Source organism: Paramormyrops kingsleyae, chromosome 17, assembly GCF_048594095.1.
Source record: "Paramormyrops kingsleyae isolate MSU_618 chromosome 17, PKINGS_0.4, whole genome shotgun sequence".
Classification (NCBI taxonomy): domain Eukaryota; kingdom Metazoa; phylum Chordata; class Actinopteri; order Osteoglossiformes; family Mormyridae; genus Paramormyrops; species Paramormyrops kingsleyae.
Genome location: NC_132813.1, coordinates 3,299,870 through 3,319,190, shown reverse-complemented (window position 1 = coordinate 3,319,190; position 19,321 = coordinate 3,299,870). Strand labels below are relative to the sequence as shown.

The 19,321-nt window shown below is 47.5% G+C and overlaps 1 protein-coding gene across 2 annotated transcripts in view; it reads right to left on the bottom strand.

Moving 5' to 3' along the window:
- The window catches only part of plch1 (phospholipase C, eta 1), a 38,569-nt gene that overhangs the window by 9,772 nt on the left and 9,476 nt on the right, over positions 1-19,321 (bottom strand). For both annotated transcript variants that reach the window (XM_023792388.2, XM_023792387.2), the window contains exons 3-13: positions 12,771-12,917; positions 12,078-12,321; positions 11,081-11,210; positions 9,038-9,208; positions 8,828-8,921; positions 7,007-7,210; positions 6,798-6,918; positions 5,089-5,260; positions 3,997-4,101; positions 1,199-1,360; positions 93-161 (exon numbers count right to left, since the gene is read on the bottom strand). In XM_023792388.2, the coding sequence (XP_023648156.2) occupies positions 93-161; positions 1,199-1,360; positions 3,997-4,101; positions 5,089-5,260; positions 6,798-6,918; positions 7,007-7,210; positions 8,828-8,921; positions 9,038-9,208; positions 11,081-11,210; positions 12,078-12,321; positions 12,771-12,917 (1,619 nt within the window). The remainder of the gene's footprint in view (positions 1-92; positions 162-1,198; positions 1,361-3,996; positions 4,102-5,088; positions 5,261-6,797; positions 6,919-7,006; positions 7,211-8,827; positions 8,922-9,037; positions 9,209-11,080; positions 11,211-12,077; positions 12,322-12,770; positions 12,918-19,321) is intronic.

The following is a 19,321-nucleotide window of genomic DNA, read 5'->3' as shown; positions in this document are numbered from 1 at the left end:
AGGAGAGATGGCTCTCTCATGGCATAAGTTAGGCTGATTGTTATCCCCGCCGGGAGGTCACCTAAGCTAAGCGCAGCCTGGAATATCCATACCTTCTGCTTCAGGTTGCTAATGAAGGATCGACTCTGGCTCCTCTTCCCGCCTTCTTTCTGATTGGCCTTCTAGAGGAGGGAGACAAACACAGACTCATATCTTTACACAGAAATTCCCAGACTTGCCAGTGCTTACCCCTAGGAGAACACCATGCCTTGCTCCCCCAAACACCATATCCCATTATCTGAGCACTATAACCCATTGCCTACCTGAGATCACCGTGATCAGTTTCCAGTACCAGTGTGCGTGTGCCATGTATATATTACATTGTGGGGACCAAACGTCCCCAGAATGTGATAAAAACCTGTCATTTTGATGTTGTGAGGCCCCTTTTTTTGGTCCCCACAAGGGGGAATGAAATTTTATAAAGATCCCTGGCTGCAATCATAAAACTAAAAAAGAGCTGCATTTTTTTCTGGCTACTTATGGTTAAGGTTAGGGCTGGGTAGGCGTTAAGGTCGTCATTGTTGGGATTTGGGGTTTTCCCATAGAAATGAATGGATGGTCCCCCTGAAGATATGAATACAAACCTCTGTGTATGTGTGTGTGTGTGGATTAGGTTTATATTATATTTTGGTAACCAAATGTTCCCCACAGTGTAATAAAAAAAATTTTTTTTTACATTGCGAGGACCATTTTTCAGGTCCCCACAAAGATCTGTGAATGCAATAAAAAAAAGTAAAAATGCCAAAAGTCTCGTTTTTTTGTTTGTTTACTTATGGTTATGGTTAGGGCAGGTTAGGGGTTAAGGTTGTCATAGTTAGTGTTAGCATTTTTCCCATTGAAATGAATGAGCGGTCCCCATAAGGATATGTATACCTTACATGTGCGTGTGTGTGTGTGTGTGTGTGTGTGTGTGTGTGCGTGCGCTTGCTCACATTTTATCCCTGACCAGCCTTCACAGAGTCTGAGAAATGCAGAGTTTAATGGCTTCACTCCTTGGGGACTGAATGACTCCAAACGGCTCGTGCCCAGAATGACAACAACACTGGCAGGAGGCGGACAAGGGACAGTGGCTGTCACGGCACCACAGTGACATTCGCCTGACAGCCTCCCGGACACCGTGATTAGCCCGGAATAAAAGCCAGGACCTGCGGGGAGCTACCTGCTTGAAGTTGCTGTCGAGACCTTTGTGGGTGGCCTGCAGGAGGGCTCGGATGGAGAAGCTGTCTGTGTCCTCCTTGTCACCGATCTGGGACTCCTTCATCAGAGAGTCCAGCTTCTTCCTGATGAAGGACTCCACCTGGTGCCGGTTGTGGCCATTGCTCTGCGGATTAAAATGGTCCACTGAGTCATTGGGGCGTCTTCTTCAAAAGCCTGCTAGCAGAACCTGCTGAACTGTGTCAGTGCAAAGAGCTATACAATTGATACTGGGTGGGGCTGTGGGGTAATCATCTAGAGCAATTTTCCAACCCAGTCCTCGGGGACCCTCAGACAGTTCATGTTCTGCTCCAGGAGCTGGGGGGGAGCAAATGTGGAGGATTGGGTTGGGAAACACTTGTCCAGAAGTCCAGCCTAAATCAGTGAGAGTGAAAAGAAGCTGCAGGCACACCCCATTAATGACCACAAGAGGGCGCCCTCTGAGGATTACGCACACCACCACCCAGACTGACTACCTGCCAATAGCACAGAGCTGCGGGGCGATGATCAGCTTTGAGCGTAATGAAGTGCTCAGTTAACCAGAAAAAAAAGACTCGCTGTGTGGATGTCACTCCAGATCAAGGCTCCCGACGTAAGAGACCTGATAACGAGCTCAGCGTGTTGGCACTCCGATGCCAACTTTAACGATCTAAAACCTTGCTGTACTCCTGTGATCATTTTGTTTTTTTAAGTTCACGCACTCGCTGACTGCAAAGGTCCGCCTTTCTCTCCTAAGCCTCTTACGCTGACGACCTTTTGGCACTAAGCCCCGCCCACGCGATGCAGCGTTCATGGATGTTCTAATTTCCACAATGAAAACGCTCTGCCTTTGCAGCCAAAAAGGAGTCTGGAAGTACCCAGGCCCAGGGGCGTCGTAGCGGGGGGAAAAAGGGGACTGAGTTACCAGGGCCCCATGTGGGGGGGGCGGCCCTAAGGAATCTGGAATTTTATTTTCCTTTAAATATTAATATTATTCAAAGATCACAATAAATGTTGCTAACTAATGTAAATGTAATTTTTGTGGGAAAATAAATCGGTTGACGGATTGAATTGTGTACTAGCTTACTGTGCCTGAGGACAAGCACCCTCACCCCCTGCAATGGTTTAGTCTTCACCGGGCTTTTTAACTAGGCGCATTTAATTTAGCGGTCATTCTGCTGAGTCAGCTGAATCCGTGCTGGAAGATGATGCCAAAGAAAGCTAAATCCGGTTTTCAAAAAAGAAGAGAGGCAGGAAAGAAACAAAAAAATAAATGAGGGAAATCAACTGCTTGCAAACTTTTTTCCCAAGAAAGGTGAGCCCAAATGTGAAAGCAAATAGCCTACATTAAATGAACTGTGATTATGGAAAACTTCAATACCAGCGCGAAATTACACATAGCTTAACATGATGTACTCTAGATAAGTCTAAATGGTTTTTTTTTTTGTTTGCTTAATCATCCTACAAATAAAACCAAATTCCAGTGAAGTCGTGTGATTAGGCTGTTTTTTTTTTTGGGGGGGGGGGGGGGCATGGGCACTGTTTGTGCATAGGGCCCACAATTTGGTGCTACGCCCCTGCCCAGGGCCCCCAAATCTCACAGCAAGGACACAGATTGGGGGGGAGGGGGGCAAAGATTCCATGTCAGTTAAAAGATGAGCAGCCATTTATGTACCTAAAGATTAAAATTGGGGGCAGTGTGTGGCTCCACAGGTTAGGGCCTGTGATCAGAAGGCCACCAGTTCAAATCCCAGGGTCAGCAGAGTGATGTCATCAGTTGGCCCGTGAGCAAGGCCCATAATCCCCTATTGCTCCAGGCACTGTCTGACCCCACACCCCCTTTCATGGCGTTGGATAAAAATGCCTGCTAAATAAATCAATGGAAATGGTGGAAGTCAGCCTATGCTTTTCTGAATATATGCAGGGCACATTTTCTGTATTCATAAACAGAACAGCACGCCGTTTCACTTTGCAAAGCAATGCTGTCATCTTAAGCCTAATATCAAAGCAAAACACACCGCAGTCTGAGGGATACGGGGCACATCCCAGCAGGCTCGTGAGAAGAGGGGCATTTCCCAGCATGCTCTGCTGCTCTAAAACCCCTCCCCCTCCCCAAACACTCTTGCCCTGCAGCCTTTCAGACAGGCTGAGGCGTCAGGCTCCATAGTCGGGGTTTAAATCTGATTATCCACCGAAGACGTGCCTGGCAGGAAAACAGGGCCGGGGTGAGGTTCCGTTTCCCGCATCTTGCCAGATTCGAGGGAACGTCTTGGGGGGAGAGGGAGGGTTAGCAAATTTACCCAGCAACTTGGAGATTTCGGAGGCCTGGGATTATCCAAGTACCTTGGTGGAGTGTGTCTGACGGAGACAATAAACCTCTCCGCCACTGATCAAATATCGTCTACCACGGGAGAAGGAGAGGAACGAGGGAGACATCAGCAGACAGAGAGGCGGGGAGGACAGAGGCTGGGTTTAGTGGCGGGTTTGTATTTTGGACAGTTTGTCCTCACATTTTGGTAAAAACTGTTTAAGCTTGTGTGGACATTTTTCAGGTCCCCACAATGCAAGCTTCAATTTTATAAAAATCTGTGACCGCAGTCAAAAAACTACAATATATTTTGCTTAGTTAATTATAGTTAAGGTTAGAGCTGGGTAGGGGTTAAGGTTGTCATAGTTGCGATTAGGGTTTTCCCCATAGAAATGAATGGATGGTCCCCACAAAGATACAGATGTGTGTGTGTGTGTGTGTGTGTGTGTGTGTGCTTATGCGAAGGTCAGACTTACACTGCTCTTCAGCTTGAAGCCGTCCTCGATCTCATCGGCGCTATCGTCGTCGGACACCTCCCCCTCCTCTGCATCCGCGGACAGGTTCGGGGGCAATCGTTTGCCCTGGGGGGGGAGAGGGGGGGGTGACATCCAAGTCATATACCCCTTAGGCTCTCCACAGCCACACATACCACCTCCGACTTACTGTCTATTTCAGTAATAAATACCACACACACACACACACACACACATTATCTGGCAGACATTTAGTTCTCTGCCAACCACATTTCCAAAGCCCATAAAACAGGAGGGACTTGCCGAATGTGAAATCCAGTGCGTGCTAACATTCAGCTTGGAGTGTTTTGTCGGCCGATAAACCTCCACGGGAGAGAGGGACTCACTCAGGAGTCATTTGGCTCCTCAGCATTCATGCTTAGGATTTCATCTCAATAAATGCCCATTAAAGGAAATCAATTCGGCTTCTTTTGCCTCGAGTTCCGAGAGTTTAAGTGACATCAGCACTTTGACCAAAGGCGTGGGCTGTCATGGGCCCCGATGGTCAGGAAGGGGTGATTTAATCTCCACAGTGCCCCACCATGAGGCGCACATGCATGCACACACGTGCACGCACACAATCCTTCCGAGTAGCCATGAGACATGGTGCTAATTCTTCTGTTCAGATTAGCTGAGCGTCATTGTCCCCCAGAGAGCATGTGGGGATTGGAGGGGGGGGGGGGGGGCTAATGGTATATCACATGACCGCTCCCTGAGGATGGTGTCATCACCCCATCTGTTCAGTTTAACAGGTCCTGTAGAACCAGCAGAGGCTCAAATCCTCAGCAAAGAACCCAGCACCTTGATCCCCATCCCACATGCTGTCCCACAAGCTTCTACCCATCGAAGAGAAGAACGGAGCACATGCCAAGACACTGACAGGCTGTTAACCCCAGATTTTCTGCTCCTGCCTTAGTAAACACCCTCCTGGTCGTGTGCAGCTCCAGAGCCAGGCTGATCCCAGGCTGATCCCAGGCCTGGCAGGCTCCCTAGAACATCTGGCTCCTTGCAAACTTGGCCTGGCTTAAATTTCAAGGAAGATGTCCAAACAAGTACCTTAATGAGGATTTTTCCCTTCAGGAGGTTGGGGCTAGGCAGCTGCTTCATCTCCTTGATATTCACTGGCCCAAGGTCCAGCTTGTCCCCCAGGATCTCCTGCAGGTACCTGGCCATCTTCTTCTGTTGCTGGATGCTACAGTGATTCTCTAAGGACAGAATCACGGGGTACCTGTGGGGGTGAGCAGGTGGTTCATTCTCACCAGCTCTGCACCAGGACTATGGCTTGGGTTCCACGGTCCACGGTTCCTTTAATTCCAGAGTAATGAAATTTTAACAACACAAGATGTCTCGGAGTGACCTTTTAGAAATGAGGAGCACCTGAAACATTCACAATCACCACTCACATCACCTGTTATTTTTCCTGTAGCTAGATACGCCCATAACATCCAAATGACAACTCCATACACCCAAAAGGCCCTGAAATTTTAAAGCTAATGGAGCAAAGCTAATGTCCCCATGAAATTCAAAGGGGGCACGCAAATGTTAGCCAGCCTACAAACTTAATTTCACACATCCAATTTAATCAAGCATATTCCGGCCACCACAGAGGAAAGACATAAAGAGAAAAATATTCAATTTTAAGCCCAGCAAAAGGTCCATTCTAGACATCTGTATATCTTCACAGAAGTGTAATGTTCCTAAGGATCTGAAGGACTTAAAAGTAAACAAATGAGAGCTGCCACTAACTGATATTTCTCTATAGATTAATATATCGACTATTTTATTGATTAATCTAAATGATTAAATTTCCTTCAGAAAATCAACTTAATCAAGTTAATTTTATTTCGACCACAACAAACGAAGGACACAACCACTGCAAGGCTTTAGATAATGTACGGCAGCTTTTCGGCACCATATGAACATTTTTTCGAACCAAAATTTGATAAGCTGGTTAGTAGCATGCAAAAAATATTAATGAGCGTGTATCATGAAAAATTTGTAATCTGTATATAAATTTGGCGCATCCTCATGCTTAATAAATCACGGTCGCGGAGCACGGCACTTGTGAAACACGCGATAAGCACTGAAGGGACAGATCAGCGGCCGCAACGACTTTTAAAAGAGGAGATACTGTGGTTAAACGAGGTAAAAAGATGTTGGGGTGGCGGTACTTTTTGCGGATTAAAGTTTTCATTTTTATCTTAGTTCATGAATTATTTTATTTAGTGTCTGTTTTCATTTAAGTTTTAGTTTATTAAAACAATAAAAAAAAAGATGATTCAATTTAAAATATTGATGTTGACGCATTTTCAGCGATGACATCTCCGACAATGTCGACTTATCGCTACAGCCCTAAAGGAAATAAACACACACCTCTCTGTCTTGTTGCAGCGTATACGGTCTTTCCTGCTCTCTCCTACGCACAAACAAGGCTCGCCAACCACGCAACACTTCACCTCTAAGAGTAATTGAAACTTACACTTCCTGTGTGCAAGATCAGCTTCGCACAGATGACGTATTGATCCTAAGAAAAGCCAGTTCTGCTTCACCCCAAACCAGGCTAAAATACCTCCCCCTCTCCTAGATTCTATTAACCAGCCGCAAAATGTTCAAAGGTGTCTAAGAAGCAGTTTCAGGAAGTGAAGTGCATCCTACCGGAGCACCAATTTGGCTAAATACTTGCACTACGAATCGATACTGAAAGCCAATTAGCCACAAAGGGTTAGCATGAGCATTTGAGGAAAACAGGGGGTGAGGCCACCTACTCGTTGTTGATGAAGGCATACTTGTTGATGGTCTCGATGACGGACTTGAACGTGATCTTGGAGGTCAGGGTGTAGCCATGCTGAACCATGGGATCCCCGTCTGGACCGTCCCAGCAATCCACTACATGGGGCAGAAAGAGGAAGTGCAAGCCGTCATGTGACCTGCCGAGAGGCTTTCCTGCAGACGAACGCAGCGAGGATCAGCCCACCTTCCACGCAGCGGCAGCCATTCTGAAGGACCCAGGCGTACATGTCAGCCTTGGAATGGGACAACAGCTGGTCGCCAGTCAGGTAGGTGTTGTGAGACGACGCCACGTAGTAATTACACAGCGGCTGGTCCATGTCCTGGTTCACCTGGTGGTGCAGGGGGTTGAAGATGTCGCAGGTTGGACTGCGCATGAAGTTGGTAAAGCCTGGCAGGGGTGGGTGAGGCAAGGAGAACCATCATGGTGATGTCAACAAGCACCGGAGAAGCCGGGGAACCCACACACACATACACAAATCAGCAACAGAACCACAGTCCTTCAGTGAGAACAGGCAACAGCGGGAGTGTCACATCATCACTCTCTATTAGCACGAGGCCCACAGCTTTTTGGAAAACCTCACACAAACACAAGCTCATTTACATATAGATTAATCGTCCTGATATCCGTCATACACTCAGACACACATATAAACAAATGCAAATTATTCCTTGGAAGCTCCGCCCACTAGCACCTTTCCGAGAAATTTGTCACTACACTGCTGTCACTGCTGCTCCCTGACAGCCCTCCCCAACACAATAGAACCTCAATCCACACACTCTCCACCCTACTCTCTCTCAGACACACACACGCACACACACGCGCGCGCTGGACAGGCGTTGTCACAGATCTCGGTCAGCGCGGCTTCAATCCATTAAACGTTGCCCAAAGTCCAATTACCGAGGCTTAAATGCTGAAGTGCCGTGAAATCCGCTTTGTGTCCCCGAGCTGGGGATCCCCCCCCCCCCCCCGCATGTCCCACATAGTGATACTGGAGGGTATTTTAAAACCCATCATGCTCAACGTCAGGGCAGAAAATCTACCCACAAACCCAGGAAAGCATTAAATACTTGAACACTGGCCCAGGGACAGAAAGACAGCAGGATGGGAGAACAAGGTGGACACCCCCACCCCCTCCTCGCTAATCCCGCCGCAAGCTGGAACAGGGCATTTCAGAGAGGGGGGCATTGTTGGGCCAGGAAGTAAAAATCCACACCAAGATTTTATTTCTACCAACCATATGAGTACTCTGTGACTGTGACTCTTCTTATGCAACTGGTTGGTTGAAACTAAATCTTGGTCTGGATTTTTACTTTCTGGACCCGGAATGTCCACCTATGCAGCTGAAATAGGACTCATGACAAAATCAACCATTTACACATTGTCATAAATGCCCCTTTAGCAATCATCATCATCACCACTACACCGGACTCTAACGTCTGTTTGGTTGTACCAAACCTCAGTCCACCCAGTCTCATCCTGCACTCATAGTGGTTCAGACTCACACACCAATGACATCACCCTTCCTCACTCAGTCACATGACACCTCTGGCCCATCAGGACAGGGGAGACTGTGAGGCCAGACTCCTTTTGCTTCAGAGCAGAAGCACACAGACCATCAGTGAGTCCAGACCACACTCATCGTGCCAGCCATTGATCTGAAAACTACTTCCTGGAGTACTGATGAACTCAAGTTCTTCAAAAGTCAGAGGGGTCCTCGCTAAAATTTCCGGGAGTCTTCAATCTCAAACACTACACATTTCAACAAAGATAAATGTCTGTGAAATTTTGCAAACCAGGCAAACAGCAGAATTTTGGCAAAAGCAAAGGATGACAGCCATAAAAAAACATACTTTTGATATTCTTATCAAATGTGAGGAAGCAAGCTTACAGTTTTATATAGCTGGACATTTGACTCAGGGATTCAGGTTTTTGATCAAACAGTGAGGGAAGTGAGTGTGAGAGAGAGATAGAGAGCGAGACAGACAGAGGGAGAGAGAAACTAACCTTCAATACCCAGGAAGAATTTCTGTTTGTTGTCATCAGAAACTTCAAACTTATCAATGATGTCCAGGCAATACTCCAAGGTGACGTTGGTCATCTGTGGGACACAAGATGTTGGCTCAGCTCCAGCGTCGTCATCCTGCCCGCGATCCACCAGTCTCCCCCCCCTCCCACACAGGTGCCGTGCTGTGGCCGTGCGTCTCCAGGTCTTACCTTCTGCTCCACCTGCAGGAAGTTCCCCAGCTCCTCGGCTGTTAGGTACTCCTTCTTGTCACTGTACGCCATCATCAAGAGGTACAGATCCCGACGCAGAGACATCATCTTGTAGAAGACGTTGAACTCCTCATAGGTGAGGGTGCCCTGTTGGTCATCCGTGTCTGCCTCCTTTGACGGGCACCGTAGAGTGAGTGACAATACCCACAATGCACTGCATTCATCAATCAAACCCTCGGATGCAGGCAGTCACCGATGAACAAGAATTAACAAGGCAGCTCAAATTACGTGCCCATCCATCTTCTGACCACTTACGTTGGTCAGGGTCGCGGGCCAGCTCAAATTATCTATGGAATTATTTTAGGCTTAAGAAACATTGTCATTGTTGGCCTTCAATATAATAAAACATTTAATTTATGATTATAGATAATAAACGACACAAACACGAGCCACACTCAAAATAAACTACAAATAACGTAACTCGTCTGTTCCTCATCCGAACGCAGCACTTGATTTCTATCTCTCAGCTACTGCCCTGTCATCCCTTAGATGGAAGCATTTCCCATCACAAGCATGCAAGCCTCAAAAACAGAGAAACAGCATCAAACAGCAGCTACATTCTCCCAGGTCTGAATGAAAAAACTGCAAATTCTTATAAAGAACAATGATATGCAGTCAGTAATCACTGTATGCTTTGGTACTGAACTTAGTAAAAAAAAAAAAGTACAGAATGTAGTTGTGTATGTCAAGAACACAAAGGAACAGTATGCATTACAAATAATCTCCTTCCTAAATGAAGGAGACTCTCACCAGCTACTAATCATGATTAAAGGCCTTCAAGAACTGTTTGGTATTCAAATCTTTATACTCCAGAGTGAACAGATTAACCTGCAGATTAATCAAAAGATGCAAAAATGTAATCAAGTGAAAAATGCAGTCAACAGCGACACACGTAGGTGTTCTGTGATGGGCTGTATCTGCCAGGGTTGAGGTGGCCCCTCACCCACTCGCAGACATACAGGTTCCTCGGCCCCTTTGGCCTAGATCTGGAGATCAATCTCGCGTCCTCAAATTGCCCGCACTTCCAGGAAAGCGTGGATATGCCCGAAAATGAGGCGTGACCTTTCAATGGCCTGATCATGAGTGAGTCGTAATTTCTCTCTCATAAAATTTGTGTGCTTTGGGTGAAATGAGTGACTAATACACTGAAGTTGTTGTTCTGCAAAAATATGTGCAGCCAATGTCTGTACTGCCCAGGTTCCAGCAATGTCTGTACTGCCCAGGTTCCAGCAATGTCTGTACTGCCCAGGTTCCAGCATTAGACTTCAGGATGAACTGATAGGTCCTTCGTTCTCCATCCAAAAATAATAATGTATTTTACTCAACAAACCTCAGGTCAGGATGTCAGTTCCTGTTAATTTAATCACAGATACGTGTTGGTATCTACACCACTAGTCAAAGGGCTTCGCACACACTGAGATTTTCTACATTTGCATGTTACTCACTTAACATTTACTAAAAATACACTCAATATCCTTTGCTAACAAATACATTTACAGTATGTTCACCATTTGAGTAGCTGTATTAGTAAGAAAATGTCACATCTTTGATTCATCAAAGTAACCTCCTCTAGCAGAGAAAATCTGAGGCATTCTTTCTACAAGGGACATTAAATACTGCTCTGTTTCATGGGGTGACACAGTTATTTAGTGCATTTAGAGTGAAAGAACAGCCTAGAATCTGACATCACCACACAACCAGTTAATAGGATGTCAGACATGCACTGTTACATACTCTTTCCATGTTATAAAGGAAACTTGATTTATTTGAGTTATATTTTCATTTATAGTTGTTCACTCAACTTTCCAATGCTTAAGAATAACAATTTGCAATTTATGAAATAAATGGAAAAGTGGTAAAAACCAGTGGCATGTAAAAGCTTTTGACTGGTGCTGTAGATAAGCATGTTGTCTTGGGAAATAAGATGAACATGCCGGTATCCTGTGGGTCACGTCCATACATACCATCATACAAGCCGCTCACCTGAAACATCTGCTTGACTTTTCTCCTGGGCAGATTGACATTGATCTTGTGTAGCAATTGGTAGATCTCCTCAATATTCAGCAGACCATCTCCATTCCTGTCTGCCTCCTCGAAGGTCTGCTTCATCCACGTGGCACAAGTTAAAGAAAGCCATTGTGGGAAAGATGCAGATGCAGACGCATTATGAATGGCCGGTCGAGGTAAAAGACCTCGGTGCATTGTGGGAGATTCCCACAGGAGGATAAATCATTTTAAAGACCAGCATAATGTGGTCCTTTTGACGTCAGAAAGCACGGACATTAGAAAGCCTAATGTGCAGGACCACAAAACACCAAAGAGGGCATTATATCTCCCTTTGTAATACATAATTCATACCACAGTAATATTATGGGCTGCTCCACTGAAAATGGTGGTGGGGTACTCTTATAAAAGCTCCTCTGTCCTTAGAATTGGGGGTGGGGTGAGTAGACGGCCGTATTCGGGACAGCACTGTAAAACACAGTGCAACTGCCAGCAGTGCCGGTCGAAGGCCATGTGGAGGCCGAGGCAAGATTCACCACCACTGCATTCTGTGCCAGCACTGCAAAGGGCACAAGTAGCATCTGAGTCAAAGTGAAACTGGCGCGCTAAGTCGGCATCCAGCCCAACTGGTAATCTAGAAAAATAGCGCCACCTATTGGGTCTGGGCGTCCTGGTATTTTACCGTTTCCAAGCACAGGTTTCACGGTTTCTCTTTTCCTTGGTGTCCTACACCCTAATCTGACTGTTCCTCTTACCCAGAGCTGTGATTCAAGGCACTGCACTGTACAGAAAATGCTACCATGTAAACAAGACTCATTTAACAAGAGCAGTCTGCATTTCTGTGACAGCAGTCTACCTCTCATTTCACCCAGAGAGTACTGCGCTCTTTGATATTTGGTGTCTGCTGGAAGTATTCATGATGGCGTGGATCCCTGAGTGAGGCACGGCCTTGTTCGCGGCGGAGCAGAGAGGATATTGGTCGTGGGTGCGCTGCCGCCTAGCCAGCGAGTCCTCGTCGCTGATGCCAGCCATGAGGTACCGGAGCCCCGTGACCCAGGTGCGTGCCTCTTCAGGGTTGGAAGTCACCACGTCCAGGGACTCCATGTGGTTGCCATGGTAAATGGTGAAGCAGCAACCGGGGTCAAAGTTCCCCTCGGCGTACCGATGGAAGATGTCAGACTGGCGGCCCTCTGTCACTTTGTAGAGCGAATCGATGGTGACTGCGAGGGGTTATGGGGGCGGGGCCACGGGAGACAGACGTGGGGTTTCAATTAATTCTCCTGTTCCGAAGCATGCTTTCATTTCCACGCGACCATATTAAAAAACGACAGACCGTGAAAAAGGCTGTTTTTAATTATGTCGAGATTCCAAAAAGGGTTGTGTTCATCGGAAACGCGCAGATGCTCTGTAGCCCTTACCAAACAGCCAAACGAGAAACCAATTAAAAAATTCACAATATCTGCTAAGCAGAACACCCCCCCTCCCATAACTGTTGAGTGAGCCAAGCTATCAGAGTGAGGGATTCAGGGCCTGTCAAAGCAGGGGAGGACTGAAGGTGTGAACATCTGGAAGGTACACCAGGAGCAGGGAACACTTCCAGATTTGGAGGCGCCGAAAGGCCCCATGTCTAGGTTGACTCTCACAGAGATCGAGGACCCAGGCGACTTACTTTTGGCTTTCTCGCTCTTCCGCGAGGGACGCCAGCGTATGCAGGATCGGTGCTCGTCCAGGTAGAAGAGCCGCACTAGACCTTTGGACCCGCTCTTCAGCTTGACCATTTGGGTCCCAGACTGCATCACGCTCATGCATCGCTCGACTGAAAGACATGGAGGCCAAGAAATTAAGACCACGCTTCCAGACTAAAAAAAGAAATCTCTTGGACCGTAATGCATTTTCCTGAAAGGCCAGCATGATGCTGCACTTCCAGGGTGTGCTCCAATTCATAATCACACCCCCTGACTCTCGCTGAAGGACATGCACTATGGACTCCAAGGCTGCTGATCCGAACATCTGGTATTCCCTCAAGCAAAGTGTTTAGGTGAACCTGCTCCAGTGCAATTCCCGGTTGTATTAATAGGAAACAATGCATAAGTCGCTCTGGCTAAAAGCTTCATTCATGTGAGGAGTCACCTGAAATCTGGAGGTGGGACTGGACACATCAGAAAAGCCATTACTCTCTAATGCTAAAGTAAGTTTGATGCCTTCGAACCATCAGTCACGGGCCGTGGCTCCTCTCCACTTGACAGGCTCCATCTCAGAGGCAAAAAGGACCATGTGGAATTAAATCACAGCCCCCCCCCACCCCCGATTGCCCCTCACACGTGTGCCGACACAGCGCAGGTGCAAACTCACAGGGCGCAAGAAAATGCCTGGGCTCCTCAACACTGCGCAGGACTGCGCAGGCGGACTGCGGTAATTGCCACAGTTTCCCTGCCAGGGTGGCACAGCTGCCTCCCGCCCCCCCCCCCCCCCCACCCACCCTCCAACTCCACCACCCAAGCCGCTTCCTATTCACAGGAAAATCTGCATCTCCATGTGTTGAGTCGCTGGGGATCATGAGCCTCCCAATAGCCACCATAGCAGGGCACCAGGCAGGGTTGGCAGCCCTGGGTCTGGCTGTGGGAGGTGGTGCTGGGAAGGGCTCCCATTGCCAGGGAAAGGCTGAAACGTAAAGATGGTACCTTACGGTCGCTTGTTCAGTTGATTTTCCATTTTAAAACCCATGCTGCCGATTTGCTTTGATCCCAGATTATGAGTGAGTAAAACATGTGGACACGTTCCACTTTTCCCACAGACGCCCCCCCCCCCCCCCTCCAAAGCCCCCCACTCCCCCTGCCAGCTGCCCGACTCCCTGACGTCACCGGGACTGAACAGCTTTCGGAGAAGAACACCCCCCTTTCACTATCTGCTCTTCCCAGACTGGAGAAAATCCCCAATCCAATTAAAACAAAACACATGCATGAAACATCGGGGTTTTCTTCACCAGTGGCTCTCGAGACGGCCTTGGCGATATAAAAACCATGCTAAATAACCATTTAATTAAATGCCATGCCTTTTATTTGTGCAGAAAACTGAAGTGGATGACAGGAGAGAAATGGACCTGTGACAGCACCAGCGATTAGAAATATCACAGTAAACATGACACCTTTACACAGAACCCAAGTCGACGTGAAAGACACTACAGAAGAAAACTCAACAATCACACCTATTACTACAGCTCACTTAAACCCAGTTAACCTTGCCAAGAGTGTTCCAAGGCACTAAAGAACCAGTTCAACCCAAGCTTTATGGGAGAGATCTGACTTTCTGAACCTCAGTTGCATTTTCATAATTTTGGACGCTGGAACTTACAACCTTAACTTCCAACCAAACCGCTGCCCTGATCACTGTGTTTTTACTGCACTGTGTGTCCACTGGGACTGGGGGGGATGGGGGTGGTGGGGGCGTGAGCATCAAACGCCTTGCGTCTGAGGACGACAGAGCGGGCGGTTAAAATCAAAGCCGGCCAGTCGTAAAAGCGGGGGCCGGATCAAACACTGCGTAATTGGGGCACAAAGCTTGCGTGTGTGATGGCCGCATGAACAAACATCAACTCTGGACCCCAGGAACACGATAAGAGCACAGGCGAGTTATGAATAATGCAGCATGCAGCTGTGTGCATCTTCATCATCATCATCATCATCATGACCACCAACACCGCCATCATCTCTGGCCATTACTGAAGAGGATTCTGAATCCGGTAAGAATGATATCAGCAGTGACTGCGCCAGCATCAGCAAACTGTTCAATGTGCACAGAAATAATGAACAGAGTGAAGAGGCTGTGTGGAGATGTGGATGCATTTCACAGCAAGCTGCTTCCCGGCACATGGGGAGAGAGAGACGTGTCTGATTAGCATTTTCATTGGAATTTCATTGGAGAGTCCCAGGCTGAGCTCAACTCTGTCACGCTAACTACACGTTAAGCATGCCCATCTCCACACTCTCAGACCGAGCTCCGTCACTCTAAGTACACGTTAAGCATGCCCATCTCCACACTCTCAGACCGAACTCCGTCACGCTAAGTACACGTTAAGCAAGCCCATCTCCACACTCTCAGACCGAACTCCGTCACTCTAAGTACACGTTAAGCAAGCCCATCTCCACACTCTCAGACTGAGCTCCGTCACTCTAACTACACGTTAAGCAAGCCCATCTCGACACTCTCAGACCAAGCTCCATCACGCTAATTACACGTTAAGCATGCCCATCTCCACACTCTCAGACTGAACTCTGTCACGCTAAGTACACGTTAAGCAAGCCCATCTCCACACACTCAGACCGAGCTCCGTCACGCTAACTACACGTTAAGCAAGCCCATCTCCACACTCTCAGACTGAGCTCTGTCACGCTAAGTACACGTTAAGCAAGCCCATCTCCACACTCTCAGACTGAGCTCCGTCACGCTAACTACACGTTAAGCAAGCCCATCTCCACACTCTCAGACTGAGCTCCGTCACGCTAACTACACGTTAAGCATGCTCATCTCCACATTCTCAGACCAAGTTGTCATGCTGATATGTTAAGAATATTATCTCCACACTCTGACAGAGCTGTGTGCCACTAACTGCACGTTAAGCGTGCCCATCTCCACACTCTCAGAACGAGCTGTCACGCAAACTACATGTAAAGAACATGCACCTCCACACTGACAGACTATGTTATGCTAATTACGTTAAGCATGTCCATTTCCACATTCCCAGTGAAAGCTCTGTCATGCTAACTATGCTGCAAGCCCAAACAACCACAAGTACAAACATACCTGACTTTTCAGGTTAACTAAAAAGACAGAAAACACATACACCGTACATACACACATACACCGTACATACACACATACACCGTACATACACACATACATTTGTAGACCGACATCAAATACACACACACACACACACACAGCATACACCCGCACACACCTGAGAAACATCCTACACAGAGACACGGATGTGCATCACACAGACAGGCTTCACCTCTGGACGCCAGCCTGCCAGGCTGGGTTATACTTCCTCCCACACGGCAGATCTGCTGAGCAGGCAGCAAGGTCATGGCGTCCGACCCACTAGCGGCGCTCAGGAACACGGACGCTTCCTGCTGGGAGAACTTCCTCAGCCCACCTGGCCCTGCCATCACCTCTCTCTAAGGGACTGTCGCTTCTCTGCCTTTGGCCCGGTCCCTCTCCAAACACGCCTCTCTCCACGGCGACGGCGGCCGGCCAGCCCCTTTGAACATGTGTATCAGAGCCGCCAGAGGAGTCCATCAGGGATTTGCTCTGAAGTGCCTGCTTATGGAATCGTCTCGCAGAGTAAATGCATAATGCAATGAGCCGCAGGCTCTCAATGCACTTAATCTGCAGCGATAATCTTCGCACTAAGTTAGACAAACATGCACTCCCGTCATCGAGTAATGGCAGAACTTAAAATGCTATTTTTTTTTATAAATGTAAAAAAACCCTCTGCAGATTTTGCAAATAATTCTAACATGACAGAGTCCAGTGTCAGCTGGAAGGAAGGAGGGACTGCAGGCTGAATGAAAGGAACAAAAAATTGGATGTCACTTGATGTCACTTGGCTTGTTTTAAAATCAGTAGTTGCCCCATTTTCTGCTCTGTTTGCTCTGGGTTGAGGCCCAGCATGAGCCACATTCCTAGCAGACCTCTTTCCCGGAAAGATACCCCACCCCGATGACAACACAGTGGAACCAGCAGGAATGCCAGATCTCAGGCCCTTTCAAGGTGATGTAACTCTGCATCTCCTTCACGGTCTGCAGAGCCTTAAGGTGAGAAGGTGCTCTGCCATCTGGCCATGGAACTGAAAGAGAATCATGCAGCCATGACAGACTTTTATTAATCCCCATGGGTAAATTGTCTTTTTGCTTACATGCCATCTTGCTCTCTTTGAGACATAAAGACAAATTTACAGCCGAGATGATATACGCTTGAGAGTCAGAGCGCAGGGTCAGCCAGGGGGTGAAGGGTCTTGCTCAAGGGTCCAAAGGCAGCATCAGACTGCCAGCCCAAGGACTGAAACCACAGAGTCCTAACCCACTGAGCTACACAGCGCCCCCCAATGGCAGAACCTAGAGCATCATGGTCTGCGAAGCAAGGGTGTAGATTTTGGTTTGGACGTCCCCTAATAATATTTTGGCATCACCGTGTGTGATTAGGGGGGGTGGGGAGTTCAGGGCTATTTTGGTCGCTACCAATGTTGAAACCAAACCTACGCTGTTGCTGTTCTGCGAATGGCGGCTCTGATTAGCCGTACATTCCGGAATGCTTCAATTAACAGACAGAAAACTAAACTGTGCCACCAATTTGCACGCCAGGCTCCCCATCGTGTGGGTGTCGCTCTCCTGTGAACAGAGGCAAAGCTACGCACCGCCCCCCCCCCACTAGAACTGCATCTGCATGCCACACTGCTCCGCCCCAGGTCTAAGCACTATCATGCTGACGGGCAGCCTGTCATTTAGGAAAACGCTCATTACCAGGGGCTCTTATCTGCGACCACGCCTCCGAACGGGATCCAGCCATGGACAAACACACAAAGACACACACAGCCACGAGCCCATTCTTCTTTTTTCATGCCTGAAATTTACCACGCATGGTATAAATTAAGGCAATTTTGAAAACAATACAGACTTGGTTAAACCACAGTCCTGTTTCACATTGCAGTCGCCACCTCATCAGCTTGAAAACCACTTTCCCTGTTGTGTCTGGCACAGATTCTATAAATCCAGATGGATAATTCTGACTGATATATAAACACAGTGATTGTTATTCACCTGTCAAAGAGGCAACATTCCTCAGAATTGTGTTGATGTAAACCATGCCCAAAACAGCTAATACAGGCTGAACTGTTATATCTTAATGCCTATCAATTCTGTCTAACGAAATTAAAATTTAATTGTTGCTGCTCCAGATTGGAATCACCTCATAAAGAGCCGATAAGCTCGTTTAATTGCATCCTCGTCAATCCTATATTTGGTAAATGGATGGACGGTAACATTTCCACAGCCAAGCAGTGTGCTGGAGGTTCAGGAGCAAGCCCTGCAGAAGAGACGGAGCAGCTTGATGCAGCACCACGGACAGCTCCTGAGCCCCGCACAGCTCTCTCGCCTTCTCCTCTCCGCGAGCGGTGGGCGTCACTCTCAGCACTGACAGACGCCTCTGCGAGCGCTTCATAAGCACTGAAACAAATTCCGCCTTTTCTTGAGTAAAAAACGGTGCATCCGTGAAACCGTAATGACATCCCAACTTATTTTTGTATCTTACAGACAGCATCGCGCCAAAAACAGAAAATCACACTGGATACAACTGTAATGACTTTTGCATTTAACCGCAAAGAGCTGCCACCTATCGACATGTCCCTATGCACAGCGGTGTGACACGAAAATGCAGTGTTTATATCTTAATAGTTTGAACGATAGTTCAATGCAATCATTTTACTTACGCTTAGCATCGCAGAAATAACCGTATTTTAAGAGACTGCTTATCTCAATAGAGTAGTTCAACGGAATTATTTTATTGACGTTATGCAGCATAACAATATTTAGAAACAAGATCCCATTTAAAAAGCCGACATATCCTAAATATTAAAATTAAACATTTGAAGATAGCACTCACCCTTTTCACTGCTGAGGTTTTTGAAAACTTCAAGGTCTGCCATTCAACGTATTTTTCACATGCATAGCTTTAGCCAAAAAAATTCCATCCAACACTGAACGGAAGGAAAACAGAAATCGCGCGGGCAGGACGGTATCCCCGATCGGTCTGCTTTAAGACTTCATTATCCGCACAAAAATCCAAGCACCACAGACTGGGTCGCGGGGCGCCACTCGGGTCCGGTTCCGACGCACGGGGCTGAGCGCTGTGGCCCCTCAGATTCAGCGATCCTCAGGTGAACCGATCCGAGGCCGGGGAGTCAGACAAACGCAAAACGGAGTCAGCGGAGGTGCTTCCTCAAGTGCTCAAAAACTGGGAAACACCACTTATAAGGCATGAGTGGGTCTGCGCGTTAAAACATGAGTGCAGAAGGGGAGACGCATCCGACCGACTGGGGGAACCACACAGAACTAAAAATTTTTTTATGAATATCATAATACACACGGCTTGGCACGTCAGCTGTAGCCTAGATGGCAGCCAGTATTTTTTAACGAATGATCAATTAATGACCTGGGGTTGCTT